Source organism: Prunus avium, chromosome 2 (assembly GCF_965620075.1).
Source record: "Prunus avium chromosome 2, drPruAviu1.hap1.1, whole genome shotgun sequence".
Taxonomy (NCBI): domain Eukaryota; kingdom Viridiplantae; phylum Streptophyta; class Magnoliopsida; order Rosales; family Rosaceae; genus Prunus; species Prunus avium.
Window position 1 is genome coordinate 21,839,714 of NC_142285.1, and position 17,727 is coordinate 21,857,440.

The 17,727-nt window shown below is 36.8% G+C and overlaps 1 protein-coding gene and 1 pseudogene across 1 annotated transcript; one reads left to right on the plus strand and one right to left on the minus strand.

Moving 5' to 3' along the window:
• The first annotated feature begins 1,572 nt into the window (after positions 1 to 1,572).
• On the plus strand, positions 1,573 to 4,117 carry LOC110773837 (melianol synthase CYP71BQ17-like). Its single transcript, XM_088247981.1, has 2 exons — positions 1,573 to 2,574; positions 3,344 to 4,117. Exons 1-2 carry the CDS (start codon positions 1,573 to 1,575, stop codon positions 3,959 to 3,961), a joined length of 1,620 nt encoding a protein of 539 aa, XP_088104107.1. The 3' UTR covers positions 3,962 to 4,117.
• A 3,183-nt stretch (positions 4,118 to 7,300) lies between these two features.
• LOC148296610 (uncharacterized) overlaps positions 7,301 to 17,727 on the minus strand; it is a 37,032-nt pseudogene continuing 26,605 nt past the window's right edge.

Genomic DNA, 17,727 nt, shown 5'->3' on the forward strand with positions numbered 1-17,727 from the left:
GAAAGAAAATGGATATACCAAAGAATTTGGATGTTAAATTTTCATCACACATGTTGAATTGATTGTTTGTAGTGTTATAGTTTGAAATATGAAGGACTAAGAATAGCAAGGGAAACAGTACTTATGCTTTGGCATAGTGCTACCTTTTTTCTTACTAGGTACTTGAAATGCTTCTAGTGCATAAGCTTTTTGGTTGAAGTGTTGCTCTGGAAGCATACAACTTATTTTGGCCCCCTTGATTTGAGTTCTTTTGTCTTTTAGTGAAATAATTTCAGAATGATATATTTATTTATTTGTAATAGCAGTTGGTGAAATTGACATTTGAAAGATAATATGCTCACTGGTGACTTCTGAAATGGGATCATTATACTTATAAAATTTACAAAGTCAACATTTTTTAGGACAAAGTCAACTGGGTATCTTATTATTTTTTCACCATAGATTCTTTCACTATATTTCCAGTTTCAAAGTGCTAAATATTTGGTTGTTGATCAGAACTAAGCAATCATGAGCTAACTCCTCCCAAATATTAATATAATTGAATTAATGTTTGTATTTTTGGAAGGAAAAAAAAAATGGTTTGTAGTTAATTTAGGCTTAAAGTCACTTTTTGTACATATAAGGCACATCACCCCTTCTCTGTTGGTCGATGTGAGATCTTACATGTTTAGTGCGATCGTGTTGAAATGGATTGTGTGCAATGGATATTGCGGCCTTGTTGTAACAATGCAAGTGCATTTTTGACGTAGGTGCATATCAAATTTTTGTAAGCAATTTCTTTAATTACAAGTAGGTAGATTGCTAACCAAGAAGCAAGCTTGCTAACCAAGCTCAATATTAATTACAATTAGGTAGATTACAGTTGGTCTTGAGCTCCTAATCCTTGAGCCCCTAATCCTGGAGACTGTAGTAGCCTCCCAAAGTCAAGCCAACCACATTAATGTAGCCAACCTCATTAATGCAGCCAACCTACAACTAGTCTAGCTAACACTTTCTTCTTTTGCTATACTGTAACAGGCCTTTAATTATTCTTTTGTTATCGGACATGTTTTTTTTACCGCAAGTGTAAGACCCCTGTTTTGGGTATAATGCAATCAAATTTGATGAAAAAAAAATAAGCACTCAAATGTTCATTGTGAAATAGCAACCAGATTTAACAATCATAATAGAAAGATACTAAATTCTTGGTTGTTTTTATTTATTTATTAATTTTATAGAAAAATACTTCATTAGAAAAGCCCCAGAAAGGCCAAAGGAGGAAACAAGACAGAGATAAACAATCCTGCATAAATACAAAACAGAACCACCAGGCGATAGCAACTAAAGCCAAAGCCAAAGAAAACCGTAAGTAAAAGTACATAACACCAGCAAAGCCCTCCAACCATAGAAACAAGAGCGGCCACTATCTCCTTCAATTGCTATAGTTGCTATAGCCTGGGGTTTTGGTCTAACAAAATTGCCCCACCACATGGCTGCTCTATTAAAGAAGTGCCAAACTATCGCCGCCAAACTATAGGACCAAAAGACTTTTGGTCTTTAATTTAAATCCCAAATGGCTATGTATATAGAACCATGAGCACACATCTAAGCATCCACACAAGAAATGCAGTTCTTTACCAAACAAAACTTGAGCACACAAATTTGTCAATGGATTCTTCCGTATCCGAGATGCTTCAATTGCCATCCTTTTTTGTCTTCTTAGCTTCTCTTTTCTTCTTATTGATGCTTTTCAAATATTGGAAGAAATCTCAAGCCAAAGGCCTGAGCAAGTTGCCTCCTGGGCCAAAGCAGCTGCCTATTATAGGGAACTTGCACCAGTTGATTGGTGCCCTACCACATCATGCTATCACTGACTTGTGCAACAAACATGGTCCTGTCATGAAACTGCAACTGGGGGAAATTTTTGCCGTGATCATTTCATCACCGGAAGCAGCCAAAGAGGTCTTAATGACGAGCGAGATCAGCTTCGCGCAAAGGCCGAAAGACTATGTAGTTGAAATGATGTCATATGCTCATTCAAGCTTCGTGCTTGCTCCTTACAATGAGTACTGGAGACAACTGCGAAAGATATCCGTGATGGAGCTCTTAAGCGCTAAACGTGTCCGATCGTTCAGATCAATAAGGGAAGAGGAGGTGTGGAATCTTGTTGAGTTCATCGCCGCCTCTGAGGGACATACCATAAATTTGAGTGACAAGATATACACCATGACAAATAATGTGGTTTCTAGGGCAGCATTTGGTAACAAGTGCAAATCCCAACAAGAGTTTACATTATTGCTTGGGGAAATTGTACTTCTTGTTGGAGGCTTTAACATCGTTGACTTGTACCCTTCTCTTACATTTCTTCGTTCCATGAATGGGATGAAGTCTGCATTGATGAAAATTCAGAAAAAATTTGACGAGATTCTTCAAGATATTGTGAGGGAGCATAAGATGAAAAGAGAAGCTACTAGAAAAGGCTTTGGTAGGCTTGGTGAAGATGAGGAAGATCTGGTTGACACGCTTCTGAATTATGAGGAGGCCAATAAGCATGAGTTTCATTTGACAATCGATCAAATCAAAGACGTCACTATGGTACCATCTCTGCACTCTAGCACTAATTGTTTTTATTGAGTAGTGGGCTTGTACCTCGATTCGATAATAGAAATTATTTGTGCATTTGAGTTTTTGTGTCCGAATCCCTCCCCCAATATCTCTTGTATTTCTATACTCCTAAGTTGCCTAAAACATACTAAATCATCTAATACACTCACACAAGCTCTAATGAGCCTAAAAATTATTAAACAAGAACAAGGTGTCTAGAGATGGTGTGCTTAGTGGTTGTTTTTTTTTCTTCTTGGCGTATTGTGTTCTCTGTTGGATGCTCTCACTGTCTTGTGGCCGTGCAAAGGATTATCATTTCATAGCAGGACTCTTTTGACAGTTGGATTGTGTTGTAGTGTTCTCGTTGGAGGTCTTTGAAGGTTTATGTGTTAGCTTGATGTTTTATTTTATCTTGCTCTAGCATTGATCCTACGTGATTGTTTCAAACTCTTTTGTTAGTCTATGACATTTGTGGTACTCTTTCCCATTACAATAATGGTGCGATCTAACATCCAAATTAAGACAATCTGAGGCTCTTTCCACTAACGATCACGCATTATCGAAGAAACTCTTGCATAGGCATCCCAACTAAGAGTGCAAACTCAGAACCAATAGATAAAGCTTGAAAAAACCAAACCATAACAATACAAATAAAACTCTAACAATACAAAAGCCCTAAAGTTGCTTTTTAATATGTACTAACAAAACCTAATATTATTGTACAAGCATATAATTCATTGCAACTTCACAATGATTTCAGGATATATTTTCAGCAGGAAGTGAGACTTCAGCAACAACAATGGAATGGGCAATGTCAGAGCTTCTGAAAAACCCTAGAGTAATGGGGAAAGCGCAATTGGAGGTGCGACAAGTATTCGAAGGAAAAAACAAAATCGAAGAGGAAGATGTTCAAAAGCTACATTACTTGAAATTAGTCATGAAGGAAACTTTTCGGTTGCACCCTCCGGTTCCTTTAATCCCGAGAGAGGCAAGGGAAAGATGTGAAATTGGTGGATATACAATACCAGCCAAGGCCAAAATCCTCATCAATGCCTATGCAATAGGGAGAGATCCAAAACTTTGGGCTGATCCTGAATGCTTTCAACCAGAGCGCTTTGAAGGTTCTTCCATCGACTTTAAAGGCAACAATTTTGAATTGCTTCCATTTGGTGCAGGAAGGAGGATGTGTCCAGGCATCTCATTTGCTACTACAGACATTGAGCTTGGACTTGCTCAACTATTGTACCACTTTAACTGGAACCTTCCAAATGGGACTAAACTAGAAGCCCTCGACATGGCTGAGAATATTGGAGTAACGGCTAGAAGAAAGAACAATTTGCATTTGATTGCCACTACTTATATTCCTTTCAACAAATGAGACACTATCTAAAAGAATGATGTAATAAATAGAAGAATGATGTAATCTTATTTATCTTGTCCAAAGTATCAACTTATGTGATCCCCAAAGAGGAAAGTACAAACCTATTTGGTTAGAATTAAGAAATCAAATTGATGATCGGTTGCAGAAGCCAAATTGTGGGGTAAGCGAGTTAATTTTTTAAGGCTAATAATTGAAAAGCCGTTTGGATTTTACTAATTCTATATCTGTATGTAGAACAATAACCACATCTTGCCGTTTGCATCCACAACAGAGTTGGAGTTCTTTCCAATAAAAAGAGTGCTGCTATTTCCACCCACCTTATCTTTCCACCCACAACATAAATTTTAAAAAATACAATCTTATTTTTCCACCCACCATTATTCCTAAAATACCCCCTATTTCAGTGTTTTCTGAATACACGGAATGCATCCCAGCTACGCCAGCTCTCTCTCTTGACAACCGAGAAAACCATCATGAACAACACCCATCTCCTAGGACTCAGAAAAAATTAGGACCAACTCCAATGAAAACCAGCACGAACTCTTTTCACTTTCTCTTTCCACATCATCACAATTCTTTGGTGGAATAGCAGATTTGACATGCAGATTGAGAACTTTTTATCCCTCTATTTCATTGCTTTGTTTTTGCCGAAAAAGACCAGAAAATTTATCAGAGAATTGAGAGGCACTATAAATCTAGAGATTGCGACCAACAAACTCACTACCAAATTGGGCGGTGCAAGTTGGATATCACTGTGAAGCTTTGATAATGATAAAAAAGAAGAAAAGAAAAAAGGTTTCCTATGAGACCTGAGTTGTTTAGACGGAGAAAGTGAAGAGAGAGAAGATGAGACTTTCTTAATTTGTTTGGTTTAATTTTCTTTTACTGTTATTAATTATTGAAACGTGAAAATTTTTTGTTGGCCGGTTATGCATAGGGGGAAAAATGTACGATTTCTTCTTTAATTTCTTTTTCTTCTTTTTGTCAAACCCTAGAATAGATGGGATATGTTAGTTGAGTTTTTTTTCTTAAGTCCTTAAAAGTCATTGTACAAAAGAGTAAATTGTTTTTAAAATTTTGAAGATAAGGTGGGTGGGGAAATAGGATAAGGGGGTGGAAATAGTAGCACTCAATAAAAATAATACAAGTTTAATTCGGATATGCTATTTGAATTATTACGTTACATTTCGAGGGTTAAAATGAAGGAAACCAGACCATGCACACTCTTAATTTAAAGAAATACCTTATACAAACTAAAATGGGTTTACGATGCCCTAATGCGAAGATTGATTATTATTAGTTGTACATAACACGTACATCAACATCAACCGTCTATTTTGTTGTACACATGACATATATTATAACCTCTAGATTAGACTTCAGAATACAACTGATAATCTAAACTATAATGGGAGGAGGTTTCATCTCACAACCAATCAAATCAAAGCAGTCGCCATGGCAAGACCTGTATACAGTCAAACAATAAAACCTTTTTATCGTACAACAGTATAATCTATTGTAACTTCACCATGTTTTCTGGACATTTACTCTGCAGGCAGTGAATCTTCAGCAACAACAATCGAATGGGCAATGTCAGAGCTACTAAGAAACCCGAGAGTAATGGAGAAGCCACAATCCGAGGTGTGACAAGCATTCAAGGGAAAGAACAAAATTGAAGAGGAAGACGTTCAAAAGCTAGATTACTTGAAACTAGTCATCAAAGAAACATTTCGACTACACCCTTCGGGTCCTTTCATCCCAAGAGAAGAAAAGGAAAGATGCAAAATTAGTGGATATATAATAGCAGCTAAGGCCAAAATCCTTGTCAATGCATAGGCAATAGGGAGAGATCCAAAAAATTGGGCTGATCAGGAATGCTTTCAACCAGAACGTCTTGAAGGTTAGGCTTCAAAGGGAACAGTTCCGAGTTGCTCCCATTTGGTGCAGGTACAGGATTTGTCCAGGCATCTCATTCGCTACTTCAAACATTGGACTTGCTCAACTCTTGTACCGCTTCAACTGGAAACTTCCAAATGATACTAAATCAGAAGCCCTTGACATGGCTGAGAATTTTAGAATCACAGAGAGAAGAAGAAACAATCTGCATGTGATCGCCACCACACATATTCCTTTCCATAAATGAGACAAGCAATATTGGGGGAATCGAACCTTGGACCTCACATGCAGGGGTATGTCTTAACCACTTCAGCTACAAGCCCCTTGCTTTGTATGCACCTTCATTAGTATATGCAATATTAGAAAACATTTATTACTTGGCTTATTATCACAAAACGTCCCTAAGGTTTACGAAACTATCTTATTGCATCCTTAATATTTTTTTGTGTCATTCATGATCCTCAAGGTTAGTATGTGTGATCACAAATGGTCCCTGCTGTTAGGTTCCGTCAAAAACTTTGTTAGTTTGCTGATGTGGCATATATATGTATCACAAAACATCCCTTAGGTTCACGCACCTATCACAAATGGTCCCTGCAAATTTTTTTAATTTAAAATTCATAAAATTTTGGGTTTCTTTTTTAAATCTTATGAATTTTTAATTATTTTAAAATATATATTGTATTTTAAATACACATGACACTATATTATTGTAGATGTGGGCTCCACATATATGCCACATCAACAAACTAATGAAGTTTTTAAAAAATAATTTAAAAATCATAAAATTTAAAATTGAAAAAACCAAAGGTTTAGGGTTCATAAATGGTCCTCAAGGTTAAAATCCATCTATAAATGATTTTTTCATTTTTAAATTTTATGAATTTTAAATTATTTTTAAAATACTTCATTAGTTTGTTGATGTGGCATATATGTGGAGTCCACATCTTCAAAAATATAGTGCCATATGTATTTAAAATACAATATATATTTTTAAATAATATAAAAAAGAAAACCAAAATTTTATTAATTTTAAATTAAAAAATTAAAAAATTTCCCAGGGACCATTTGTGATAGATGTGTGAACCTCAGGGATGTTTTGTGATATATATACATGCCACGCCAGCAAACTAACAGAGTTTTTGACGGAACCTAACGGCAGGGACCATTTGTGATCACACATACTCACCTTGAGGACCATGAATGACACAAAAAAACATTAAGGATGCAATTTGATAGTTTCGTAAACCTTAGGGACGTTTTGTGATAATAAGCCTTTATTACTTAGCATTGATGTTCTTGTACATGAGAAGTTATTGCTCATAATAATAAACAAAGAAATAATGTGTTATCAGTTCTCTATTTACATTGAGCTCTCATTCTTGATTCATTAAAAGAAACCTCAGGGTAATAACAATTGCTGGAAACTATGTAAAGTCATTATGCAACTGCCAATGCCATTGCCATTGCTGGTGCAGCAGCTGCTGTTTGTTTTACAGAATATTCATCCATTGACTGCAAGAGCTTGGTACAATGGAATTCAATTTGTAGCCGATGATGAAGAGGTGTTGATGCCATCAAACCCTTCTTAAGATCCGCCAGCAATTCCCTTATACTGATAGCAGCCAAAAAGCTCTTAATATAATCTTTGCAAGCTTCTCTTCCTTTGCATACAACCTCCTCTTTCACATCACTGTTTTCAAAATCTTTCTGGCTCGATACAAGAGCCCCTTCAGCTTTAGTTTCCTTACAGTTGTTCGGTCGCACCTGATTTCCAGATTTCTCATCTGATGCGTTAGCCTCACTTGGTAATCTTTGGATTGTTGTGTCTTTGTCAAATTTCAGGATATAGGCCTGGTTGCAACCTTCATACAACCTCTCCCCTACTGTGTCAATTATGTAAAAAGCATCCTGCTCTACCTTTAGTATGAAGAAATGGTCGTTCCAACTCACAATGTAGACCAGAGGTTCACTATTGCATGCACATTCTGATGCAGATTGACTGATCTCATCCCATATGCTATCGAAGGACATGGCACCCTGAAGGAAGTCAAAATCCCTGTGTTCTAGTTCTTCAGGATGGAAGAATCCTATCAAAGTGCTTATCAGGGAAACGCTCTATGTAGGCCTCGTTATCTTATCACAGAGAGTTCTCCACTCTGATGATCCACCTCTAATGAGACTATCACATTCACACTTGATAGGCATCTCATTTCTGTTGGATTTCAACCTATCTGCAATGACTGCAACTAGGGCCGTGCATGCACTCTCTCCAGCAGCACATTCACTCCGCTGATCAATTGAAGTAAAAAATACATGAGTTTGAAGCTTCATATGTCCATCACGGCTTATTGATCGGTGCATATTTACATATCATTTTGTACCCTTCTAGCTTATGATTTGGTTATGTTTTTGAGTTAAACTTGTGCTTTTAATCTTTTTTGTGTTTATCTTTCAGTTCATTGAGCTTTAGGTAATAATGAGGGCTTTGGATAGTAAATGATGCAATCCATGCATGTTAGGGCCTAATTTGGATGAATGGATGAAGAGCTTAAAGACAAACTCAATTTTGGCTACAGTCCCCTGCCAGCCCAGTTTCGTAGGTCATATTGCAAGCTTTGTTTCAGCAACCTACATAGCTCGGATGAGGCCACATTCTTCATGAAAGTTGTTCCAATGGGTGTGTAATATAACATATCCAAAATTCAGCCCCATTGGATAAATATGGAGTCTGTTACCTAGCAAACACAGAGCCATGCTCAGGATGGATTTTATCAGCGCGCAAAATGAGTTAGCAATTTGTTTTGGCCTTAACTTCCTCCTCCGACCTTGGATTGGCCCAAATGATATATGGCTGGAAAGAAGACATTCTGAACTTCAATTTAGAGTGCTTAAAGTCCTAATTTGATTAAGAGAAGCCCAAGTTGTAAGCCCTTGAAGTTGCTGGTCATGCTGACCTCAGCATGTGCTGGTTGGATGCTTGGTCATGGTGAGCTAGGTATGAGCTATCATTTCTGGTTGGAAGCTTGGTCATGGTGACATGAAGATGAGCTAGGGCTGCTGGTGGGATTTAGTGGTGAAGTGCATCAACCAATTCAAGATTTTCTAATACAAGTGCATCACCCATTTCAGATTTTCTAATACAAGTGCATCAACCATTTCAGATTTTATAAAACAAGTGTTGTATGCATTAGCCATATTGAATTCAGATTTTCACTTCCCCTAGGCCTATAAATAGGGAAGTTCTCTAAGCTTGTAAAAACACCCCAAGGGGGGGAGCTCTCAAACACTTCTCTAGAGCTCCATTCCCTTCTCTCCCTCAAATTCTCTTAGTTTCTCTTTCTAGTTTTCAATTGTTATAATGAGATCTTTGTGCTGAAATTTTCCTTTAAGTCTTTCCAAGTTCTACTTTAATTTTCATTGTTATGTAAATTCTTTTCTTTAGTTTCAAGTTTGATTAGTTTCCAAGTTTCAATTATGATTTTTGTTCTTATTCATTATGCTTATAAGTTAATATGCTAGTTTGAATGATTGATCACCATTTAGGCTTGCATGTTAGCTATCTTGGTTTGAATTAAGAGTAGACACCATACTTTAATTCGAATTGAACTATGAATAGGAAGAGTATGTATGGACATTCGACAACAGGGATTAGATACATGCTTGGTTGTTTAAATTGTTCTTCTATGCTTAATGGGTTCCTAATGCTTAATTTTAGGTTAGACAACAAATGATCAAATTAGGGAATTAGGAACACAAGGTTATGACCACACACCATGGCTTAATCATACTTTAGCTAGAATCAATCCATTAATCTAAATTGAACTTGGGAACTTATTTGCTTGAGTTACTTATTTCTTTCTTCCTTGTTTTATGTTCTTTGTTTTTGTTTCTATTTTGTGTAGGGAAACTAAATTGGATCATTCAATCACCAATCCCTGTGGAATCGACCTCGCACTTACATATGCTATACTACCAACGGTTCGTGCACTTGCGAGTATCACAAGTTGAGGATGCAACTGAATCCATTTTGGTGCAGCTGTATCTACGCAACAAGTTTTTGGCGCCGTTGCCGGGGATCGGTAACATTGTTTGATTCTATTTAGCTTTCCTACTTTTTTTTTTTTTTTTTTCTTAACTAGACAATTTCAAGTTTTAAAGTTAATGACGTTAATGGACAAGTTGTGTTTGTAGTCCAACAGAAAAGGACAATTGCCCAACAAGCAAGAGAACTGGGTTTAAGTCCCAGCTTACACAACCCATTGGTGCTTGTTGCTTTGAAGCATGGAATTGGACTTGTGTTGATTTTTCCTTTTCATTTTTAGTTTTTTTTTATATTTCGTAATCCTTTAATTCCGTTTCAAGTTTTTGTGTGTGTTTGTTTTAGCAATGTAAATAGCTCAATAAAAATGGAGAGAGATGGCAACTTCAAAGATAGGAAGTGTGGAGTAGTGGGAGAAGTCGCGACCTCCAAATGCATCATGCTCGACCTAATCGCTTCAAGGGGAAGCATTTCAATCCTTTCTCTTCTTTGAATTCTGTTTATTTCCGTAGTTGTTTTTGCCTTTTGGTCCGCGATGAGTTCTTTGTTTTTCTATGCTGAATCCAACCATATAAAGAACATAAACTTTAGACTTACGGTTGGAAAGTTATAGCCTAAAAACTGAACATAGGTCGAAGCTGAAAAACATAGAAACGAATCTGTCCAAATGGTGATAAACGGGTGATAGAAAGTGCTGTTTGTTTTTTTTTTCTTTGGTTTCTTGGTTTGTTTCTTTTAGTACAACAATTTATGTTGTTTGTTTAAATTTGTTTACAGTACTTAGTTCATTTTCGTTTATGGTTTGTTGTTTCATTTTATCTTAATTTGTTTTTTTTTCTTATCTTAAAAATTTTTAAAAAAAGATTTTTCATATGAGCTGACTTATGGTAACCCCAGTGAGCACTTCCATTAATACAGTGTCTAGGAGTTCTTTAGGCGACACCTTCGGTGTCTAAGAAGTTTGGGTTTTAAGCGGGACCATTGTGACCCCTCCAACCTTCCCGGATCCCCTGGCTGTGTTTTCTGAGGCCCTTAACTGGTCATCCGTGAGTTGCTTGTATATTGTGTGTTTTTAAATTAAGTTTTTTTTTATTTTCTTTTCTGTTGAGTCTTTGTTTTTGTTTTGTTTCTGTTTTTGTGTTGTTATGTTAGTTTATTTATTTATTTACGTGGTATGGTTAGTTAGTTTATTTCTGAGTGTTAAAACACATTTTTATTTCAAACATTGCATAAAAAAAAATTAAAAACAAAACAAAAACAAAAATAAAAACAATAAAAATAAAAAACATCATCATCATCATCTTCTTCATCATCTTCTTCATCTTCTTCATCTCCATCATCATCATGGCTTGCCTCTATTTTCTCGCACTTGTAGAATCTGCAGCAGCTCCACATGGTCCTCATTTTTTCTCTGCAGTGCTTCCACGTGCTGATTGGCACAGTAGAGCCGCTTCTGCAAGTCCGCCACCATAGTCTTCAAGGAAGCTACTTCCTCGCTCAGCGCGGCACACTCACGTGTCCTCGCCAGTAATCGCATGCCCAAATTGGTAGCCGAGACCGCATGGAGCACAGATAAAGTGTGGGACTCCTCCACTGCCACCTTGTCCGACCGCTGTGCCACATGCAAATGATCTGCCGGTGTGAGTATACTGCCAATCATGCCACCCAGCAGCACTGCTCTGTTCGGCCTTCCCTCAACAAAGTTCGGTATTGCCTCAGCAAAGTTTGAGGCCGTGCCGTGATGATATGTGGAGTTTGGAAAGACAGTGTTTGGAGGAGCCCTTGTCTGGGCATTCGGTGGTGCAAGTGAGAGCTCAAGGTTGAGATCATCAAGGTAAGTGCATGAGGATGCCATTTGTTTTGCTTCTGAATTTTTTGATGTTTTTCCTTGAGTTTGCAGGAAGAAATGCTGGGTATCATCCGCTTGCAGAGGTGTGGTTTAAATAGACATATGCTGATGAGAGAGAGAGCCAACACCATTTCGGATTTCCCGGGCATGCTCGACCTAATCGCTTCAAGGGGGAGCACCTTTACTTTTACTTTACTTTTCTTTTTTCCGTGTTTTCTGGTGTTTAATGTTTTTGCCCGTTACTTTCATTTTCTAGAGCTTTGTGTTTTTGCTTTTCCCTTTCGGCTATCATCTTTATCTTATTTTAGTTAGGGAAATGTGTTTTCTTTTCCGTTTGTCGTCTTTGTTTTCTTTTTCTTTTTCTTTTTCTTTCTGCAACCTTACTCTTTTATTTCCGAAACAAAATAACGAAAATACAAAAACAACAAAATAAAATAAAAACAACAATAATGCAGTAGGAAATCATTTCTTCTCAGTGCTTGGTGTCTCGACCATTGGAGCTTTGAGTTTGGCCCTCTGGCTGTCCTCTTCCGGGGCTTCACGCACAGCTTCTTGGGGCTCATCACTTGAGCTCCCAAAGATCGCAATCTTAGCTTGAGCGTAACTACTCTCGCGATCTGCTTGTTTGCGTTTACCCGGTCGGTCTAGGTCTTCTAGCTGTTTTCGCATGTCGCGAGAGTACAACTCTACCATCTTTGATAGGTTTCTATTCTCGTCCCGCAATACTTCTAGCTGGTGTCGATTCACCTCCACTATCCTTGACCTCTCCCTTTTCAAGCTTTTTATAGCAGTCTGACACTCCTCAACCATACTTCGCTCCGCCGCCAACTGACCTTTCAGCACCTCTACCTCATGGGACTTCGCAAGTAGGCGATGACCCAAACTTGCGACTGTTGCCGTACTCTGCACGCTCAGTGCCAGGGCATCGCTCACGACCCGGTTGTCATCCCTTGTCCCCAGAACACGTATATCTTTAGGAGTCACTAAATTTCTAGCCACTCCAATGGCAACATCGTTGTCCAGGAGTATTGAGTCAGTTACTGTCACAGGCCCCCGTGCGGAAGCAAAGTAGGGCATCCATACTGGTGCCGCTGCTTGGCCTCGTGTCTGAGTCGGTGGAGCTAGGTTGAGATCCAACGAAAATGGGTAGTTAGAGGCCATTTGATTTCTCACTCTCTTTTCTTCTTTCTTTCTTTTCTCTTTTGTGTGTTTCTGAGTTTGCGTTTTTTTCACCCTTTCTTATAGACTTAGTATTTGACAAACCCTAGCCATTACAGCATCTGAGCATTTTCTGAATCTCCAGCATTCCTTGAGTCCCACAACCTTCTCGCCTTCCAACCATACCCAACTCATTTATCACGACGTGTCTTTTCTGAACGAACGCGTTCAGTAAAGTCTTCGCGCCTTTCCATGAGTCCGTAATTTTTGCTTGTGGAGTCTGCGGCGCCTCTATGCGTTGACACGTGTCTCACCCTGTCTGTTGGTCCCTTACACTGAACCGAGACATCATGACCCATGTTAAAATCCCGCTCTTTGTGTTGCTAATCACGGTTCGATAGTTTGTTTTTACAAAACTAAATAATAATAAAAAGCCGGAAATGAAAACAAATTGTGGGTCGGGTTTCACTTTAGTTTGGGTTTCAAAGTGGGTTAAATTCACCGTGGTTTGTGTTTCGAAATTGTGGGCTTTGGGCTTCAAAAAAATTTTTGGGTTTCAGAATTGTGTGATTAGGGTTTACTGTTTCATTTTTTTGTTTGTTTGTTTGTGTTGTAATTTTTATTTTATAATTATTTTGTTTTTGTTTTCTTTTGTGATTTTGTGATTTTTTTTTATTTGCTTTAATACCTTTCATTTGTTGTTATGACATTGTTTGTGGCTAATTTTTAAACATTGAGGACAATGCTCATTTCTAGGTTTGGGGGTATTGGAGTTTAGCAAGTAAACTTGGTTTTTCTTAAAATTTAAAAAATTAAAAAAAAATTAAAAAAAAATTAAATTTTTTTTTTTTTTTTTCTTTCTTGTTTTGAATCTTGTTTTGTTTAGTCACTTTCCGAACACATTTGATGAGATTGTGATAAATGTTGCATGACTTAAATAAAAAATTGAAATTTATTTATTATTTATTTTTTTTCCTTGTAAATTTTTATTGTAAAAAAATAATAATTAATTAATTAATTAATTTGGCATCGTTCTAGCATGACATGTTCGAAACCTTCTTTGCACTTGCCATTTGTTTCATAATTCTCCAATTAAAGGATTTGCATGACCCAAAGAATTGTATCAAGCATAAATTAGACTTATATAACCATAAATGTGAGCTTTTGAGCCTTGTGCTTCATTTCATGAGTGTTATACACATACTCTTATTTTCTTGTCATCAAAGTTGTTGTTTGATCTCATTATTCATTGATTTGGTTGAATACTTAAAAGTCATTCATTCTTTTGCAATTCGATTTCATGACATTTAAGAAATGATATTAAGGCCCTCTTTGGATCGTTTGTACCTTTCAAGCTAACCTTATGCATGCTTAAGCATGATTTTCCATTGTTAACCATTTTGAGCCTACATGTAAACCTTTTCTTTCATTTTACCAATTATATTTCCCCGCCTTAGCCCGAAAAACAAGAATTTACCTTTCTAAGGAACTCATGAGCTCTAATTCGGATGTGTTTTTCATGCTAAGTTTGGGAAGGGATATTACATAAAGAAAAAAAAAAAATTCACTCAATTGGTGAAAGAAAAGAAAAGAAAAGAGAAAAATTGTGATTAAGTGGTGGTTGAATGAAATTTCATTTTTGGGTTTCATTTTTGGGCCTTCTAAATAAATTGGTGTTTGTTCAATTCAAGGAAAGGAGTATGAATAATTGTAAATGAAGGTATAAGGAGTTTTGATCGTGTAAAAGAAAAAATCTAATCGTGATGATTCGAAGTCTTGTAAACAATTGTTTTATGCTCTTATATTTTGAGTTTCTTGGACTTTGTTTTATCCATACCCTTCATTTCTTACTCACCTTACACCCTTGGCCCCATTACAACCTATGTTAAAGACCTAAATTGATCTTAAATGTCATGTGGTTGAATTGCATTCATTTTTCTACTTTTAAGTGCTTGGCATCCTTCTTGAGATCATATTAATGCAAGTTCTTCATCTTTCTATTTCGAGTTAAGTCTTTATGGTTTAACTCTAATCTCATGTTTATAACTGAGTGTTGCATTATAGCCCTCTTCCGAGTGATTCATTTGTGAGAGGACAACTTTGGTGAGATTTGAAGTTGAACTTGTGCTTTGTATGATTTTTGAAATTGTGTGAAAACTAAGATTGGGGAATTTGTTGCATTTGGCTATCACACTACCACACTTTGAGCATATTATGTTTTGAACTTTGCCGCTTTGTGAATAATGTTTAAAATTGAGCTTTTATTGTTAAAACTTTTGAGTCATGTGCATGAGTCATTTCTCTTCAGAAAATGTTCGGAAAGATTGTTTTGAGTTCTTTTTATTTTTGTAATTTTTTTTGTTTTGTTTTGTTCTGTTTTTGTTAATGTAATTATTATTATTTTTATTTATTATTATTATTTTTTTTTTTTGCTTAAGGACTAACAATCTTTTAAGTTTTCTAATTACCTTGTTTTACAGAGTCAGTAAAACGTTTGTGGGTATCGTATCTGTTAAACCCTCAGGAGACACAACTCCTCCTACTAGGGATGCCTAGAGGTTTAAAGGCTTGTTGCATATGCTCAATGCAAATCGAGTTACCTACGAAAGTGGTCTAGTTAACTTCTTGTTTGTTTTTATCTTTGTTTTCCTTTTGTTTTGCTCGAGGACTAGCAAAATCTAGGTTTGGGGGTATTTGATCGGTGCATATTTACATATCATTTTGTACCCTTCTAGCTTATGATTTGGTTATGTTTTTGAGTTAAACTTGTGCTTTTAATCTTTTTTGTGTTTATCTTTCAGTTCATTGAGCTTTAGGTAATAATGAGGGCTTTGGATAGTAAATGATGCAATCCATGCATGTTAGGGCCTAATTTGGATGAATGGATGAAGAGCTTAAAGACAAACTCAATTTTGGCTACAGTCCCCTGCCAGCCCAGTTTCGTAGGTCATATTGCAAGCTTTGTTTCAGCAACCTACATAGCTCGGATGAGGCCACATTCTTCATGAAAGTTGTTCCAATGGGTGTGTAATATAACATATCCAAAATTCAGCCCCATTGGATAAATATGGAGTCTGTTACCTAGCAAACACAGAGCCATGCTCAGGATGGATTTTATCAGCGCGCAAAATGAGTTAGCAATTTGTTTTGGCCTTAACTTCCTCCTCCGACCTTGGATTGGCCCAAATGATATATGGCTGGAAAGAAGACATTCTGAACTTCAATTTAGAGTGCTTAAAGTCCTAATTTGATTAAGAGAAGCCCAAGTTGTAAGCCCTTGAAGTTGCTGGTCATGCTGACCTCAGCATGTGCTGGTTGGATGCTTGGTCATGGTGAGCTAGGTATGAGCTATCATTTCTGGTTGGAAGCTTGGTCATGGTGACATGAAGATGAGCTAGGGCTGCTGGTGGGATTTAGTGGTGAAGTGCATCAACCAATTCAAGATTTTCTAATACAAGTGCATCACCCATTTCAGATTTTCTAATACAAGTGCATCAACCATTTCAGATTTTATAAAACAAGTGTTGTATGCATTAGCCATATTGAATTCAGATTTTCACTTCCCCTAGGCCTATAAATAGGGAAGTTCTCTAAGCTTGTAAAAACACCCCAAGGGGGGGAGCTCTCAAACACTTCTCTAGAGCTCCATTCCCTTCTCTCCCTCAAATTCTCTTAGTTTCTCTTTCTAGTTTTCAATTGTTATAATGAGATCTTTGTGCTGAAATTTTCCTTTAAGTCTTTCCAAGTTCTACTTTAATTTTCATTGTTATGTAAATTCTTTTCTTTAGTTTCAAGTTTGATTAGTTTCCAAGTTTCAATTATGATTTTTGTTCTTATTCATTATGCTTATAAGTTAATATGCTAGTTTGAATGATTGATCACCATTTAGGCTTGCATGTTACGCGGGTGACCCGGGTTCGGTCCCCGGCAACGGTGCCAGAGTCATTTCTCTTCAGAAAATGTTCGGAAAGATTGTTTTGAGTTCTTTTTATTTTTGTAATTTTTTTTGTTTTGTTTTGTTCTGTTTTTGTTAATGTAATTATTATTATTTTTATTTATTATTATTATTTTTTTTTTTTGCTTAAGGACTAACAATCTTTTAAGTTTTCTAATTACCTTGTTTTACAGAGTCAGTAAAACGTTTGTGGGTATCGTATCTGTTAAACCCTCAGGAGACACAACTCCTCCTACTAGGGATGCCTAGAGGTTTAAAGGCTTGTTGCATATGCTCAATGCAAATCGAGTTACCTACGAAAGTGGTCTAGTTAACTTCTTGTTTGTTTTTATCTTTGTTTTCCTTTTGTTTTGCTCGAGGACTAGCAAAATCTAGGTTTGGGGGTATTTGATCGGTGCATATTTACATATCATTTTGTACCCTTCTAGCTTATGATTTGGTTATGTTTTTGAGTTAAACTTGTGCTTTTAATCTTTTTTGTGTTTATCTTTCAGTTCATTGAGCTTTAGGTAATAATGAGGGCTTTGGATAGTAAATGATGCAATCCATGCATGTTAGGGCCTAATTTGGATGAATGGATGAAGAGCTTAAAGACAAACTCAATTTTGGCTACAGTCCCCTGCCAGCCCAGTTTCGTAGGTCATATTGCAAGCTTTGTTTCAGCAACCTACATAGCTCGGATGAGGCCACATTCTTCATGAAAGTTGTTCCAATGGGTGTGTAATATAACATATCCAAAATTCAGCCCCATTGGATAAATATGGAGTCTGTTACCTAGCAAACACAGAGCCATGCTCAGGATGGATTTTATCAGCGCGCAAAATGAGTTAGCAATTTGTTTTGGCCTTAACTTCCTCCTCCGA

What these genes read in the sequence shown, in the direction of transcription:
- LOC110773837 (XM_088247981.1), top strand. Translation starts at nt 1,573, where the DNA reads ATGAGCACACATCTAAGCATCCACACAAGAAATGCAGTTCTTTACCAA. An exon ending in AAATCAAAGACGTCACTATG is followed by an intron (nt 2,575 to 3,343) that starts GTACCATCTCTG and finishes CAATGATTTCAG; the next exon opens with GATATATTTTCAGCAGGAAG.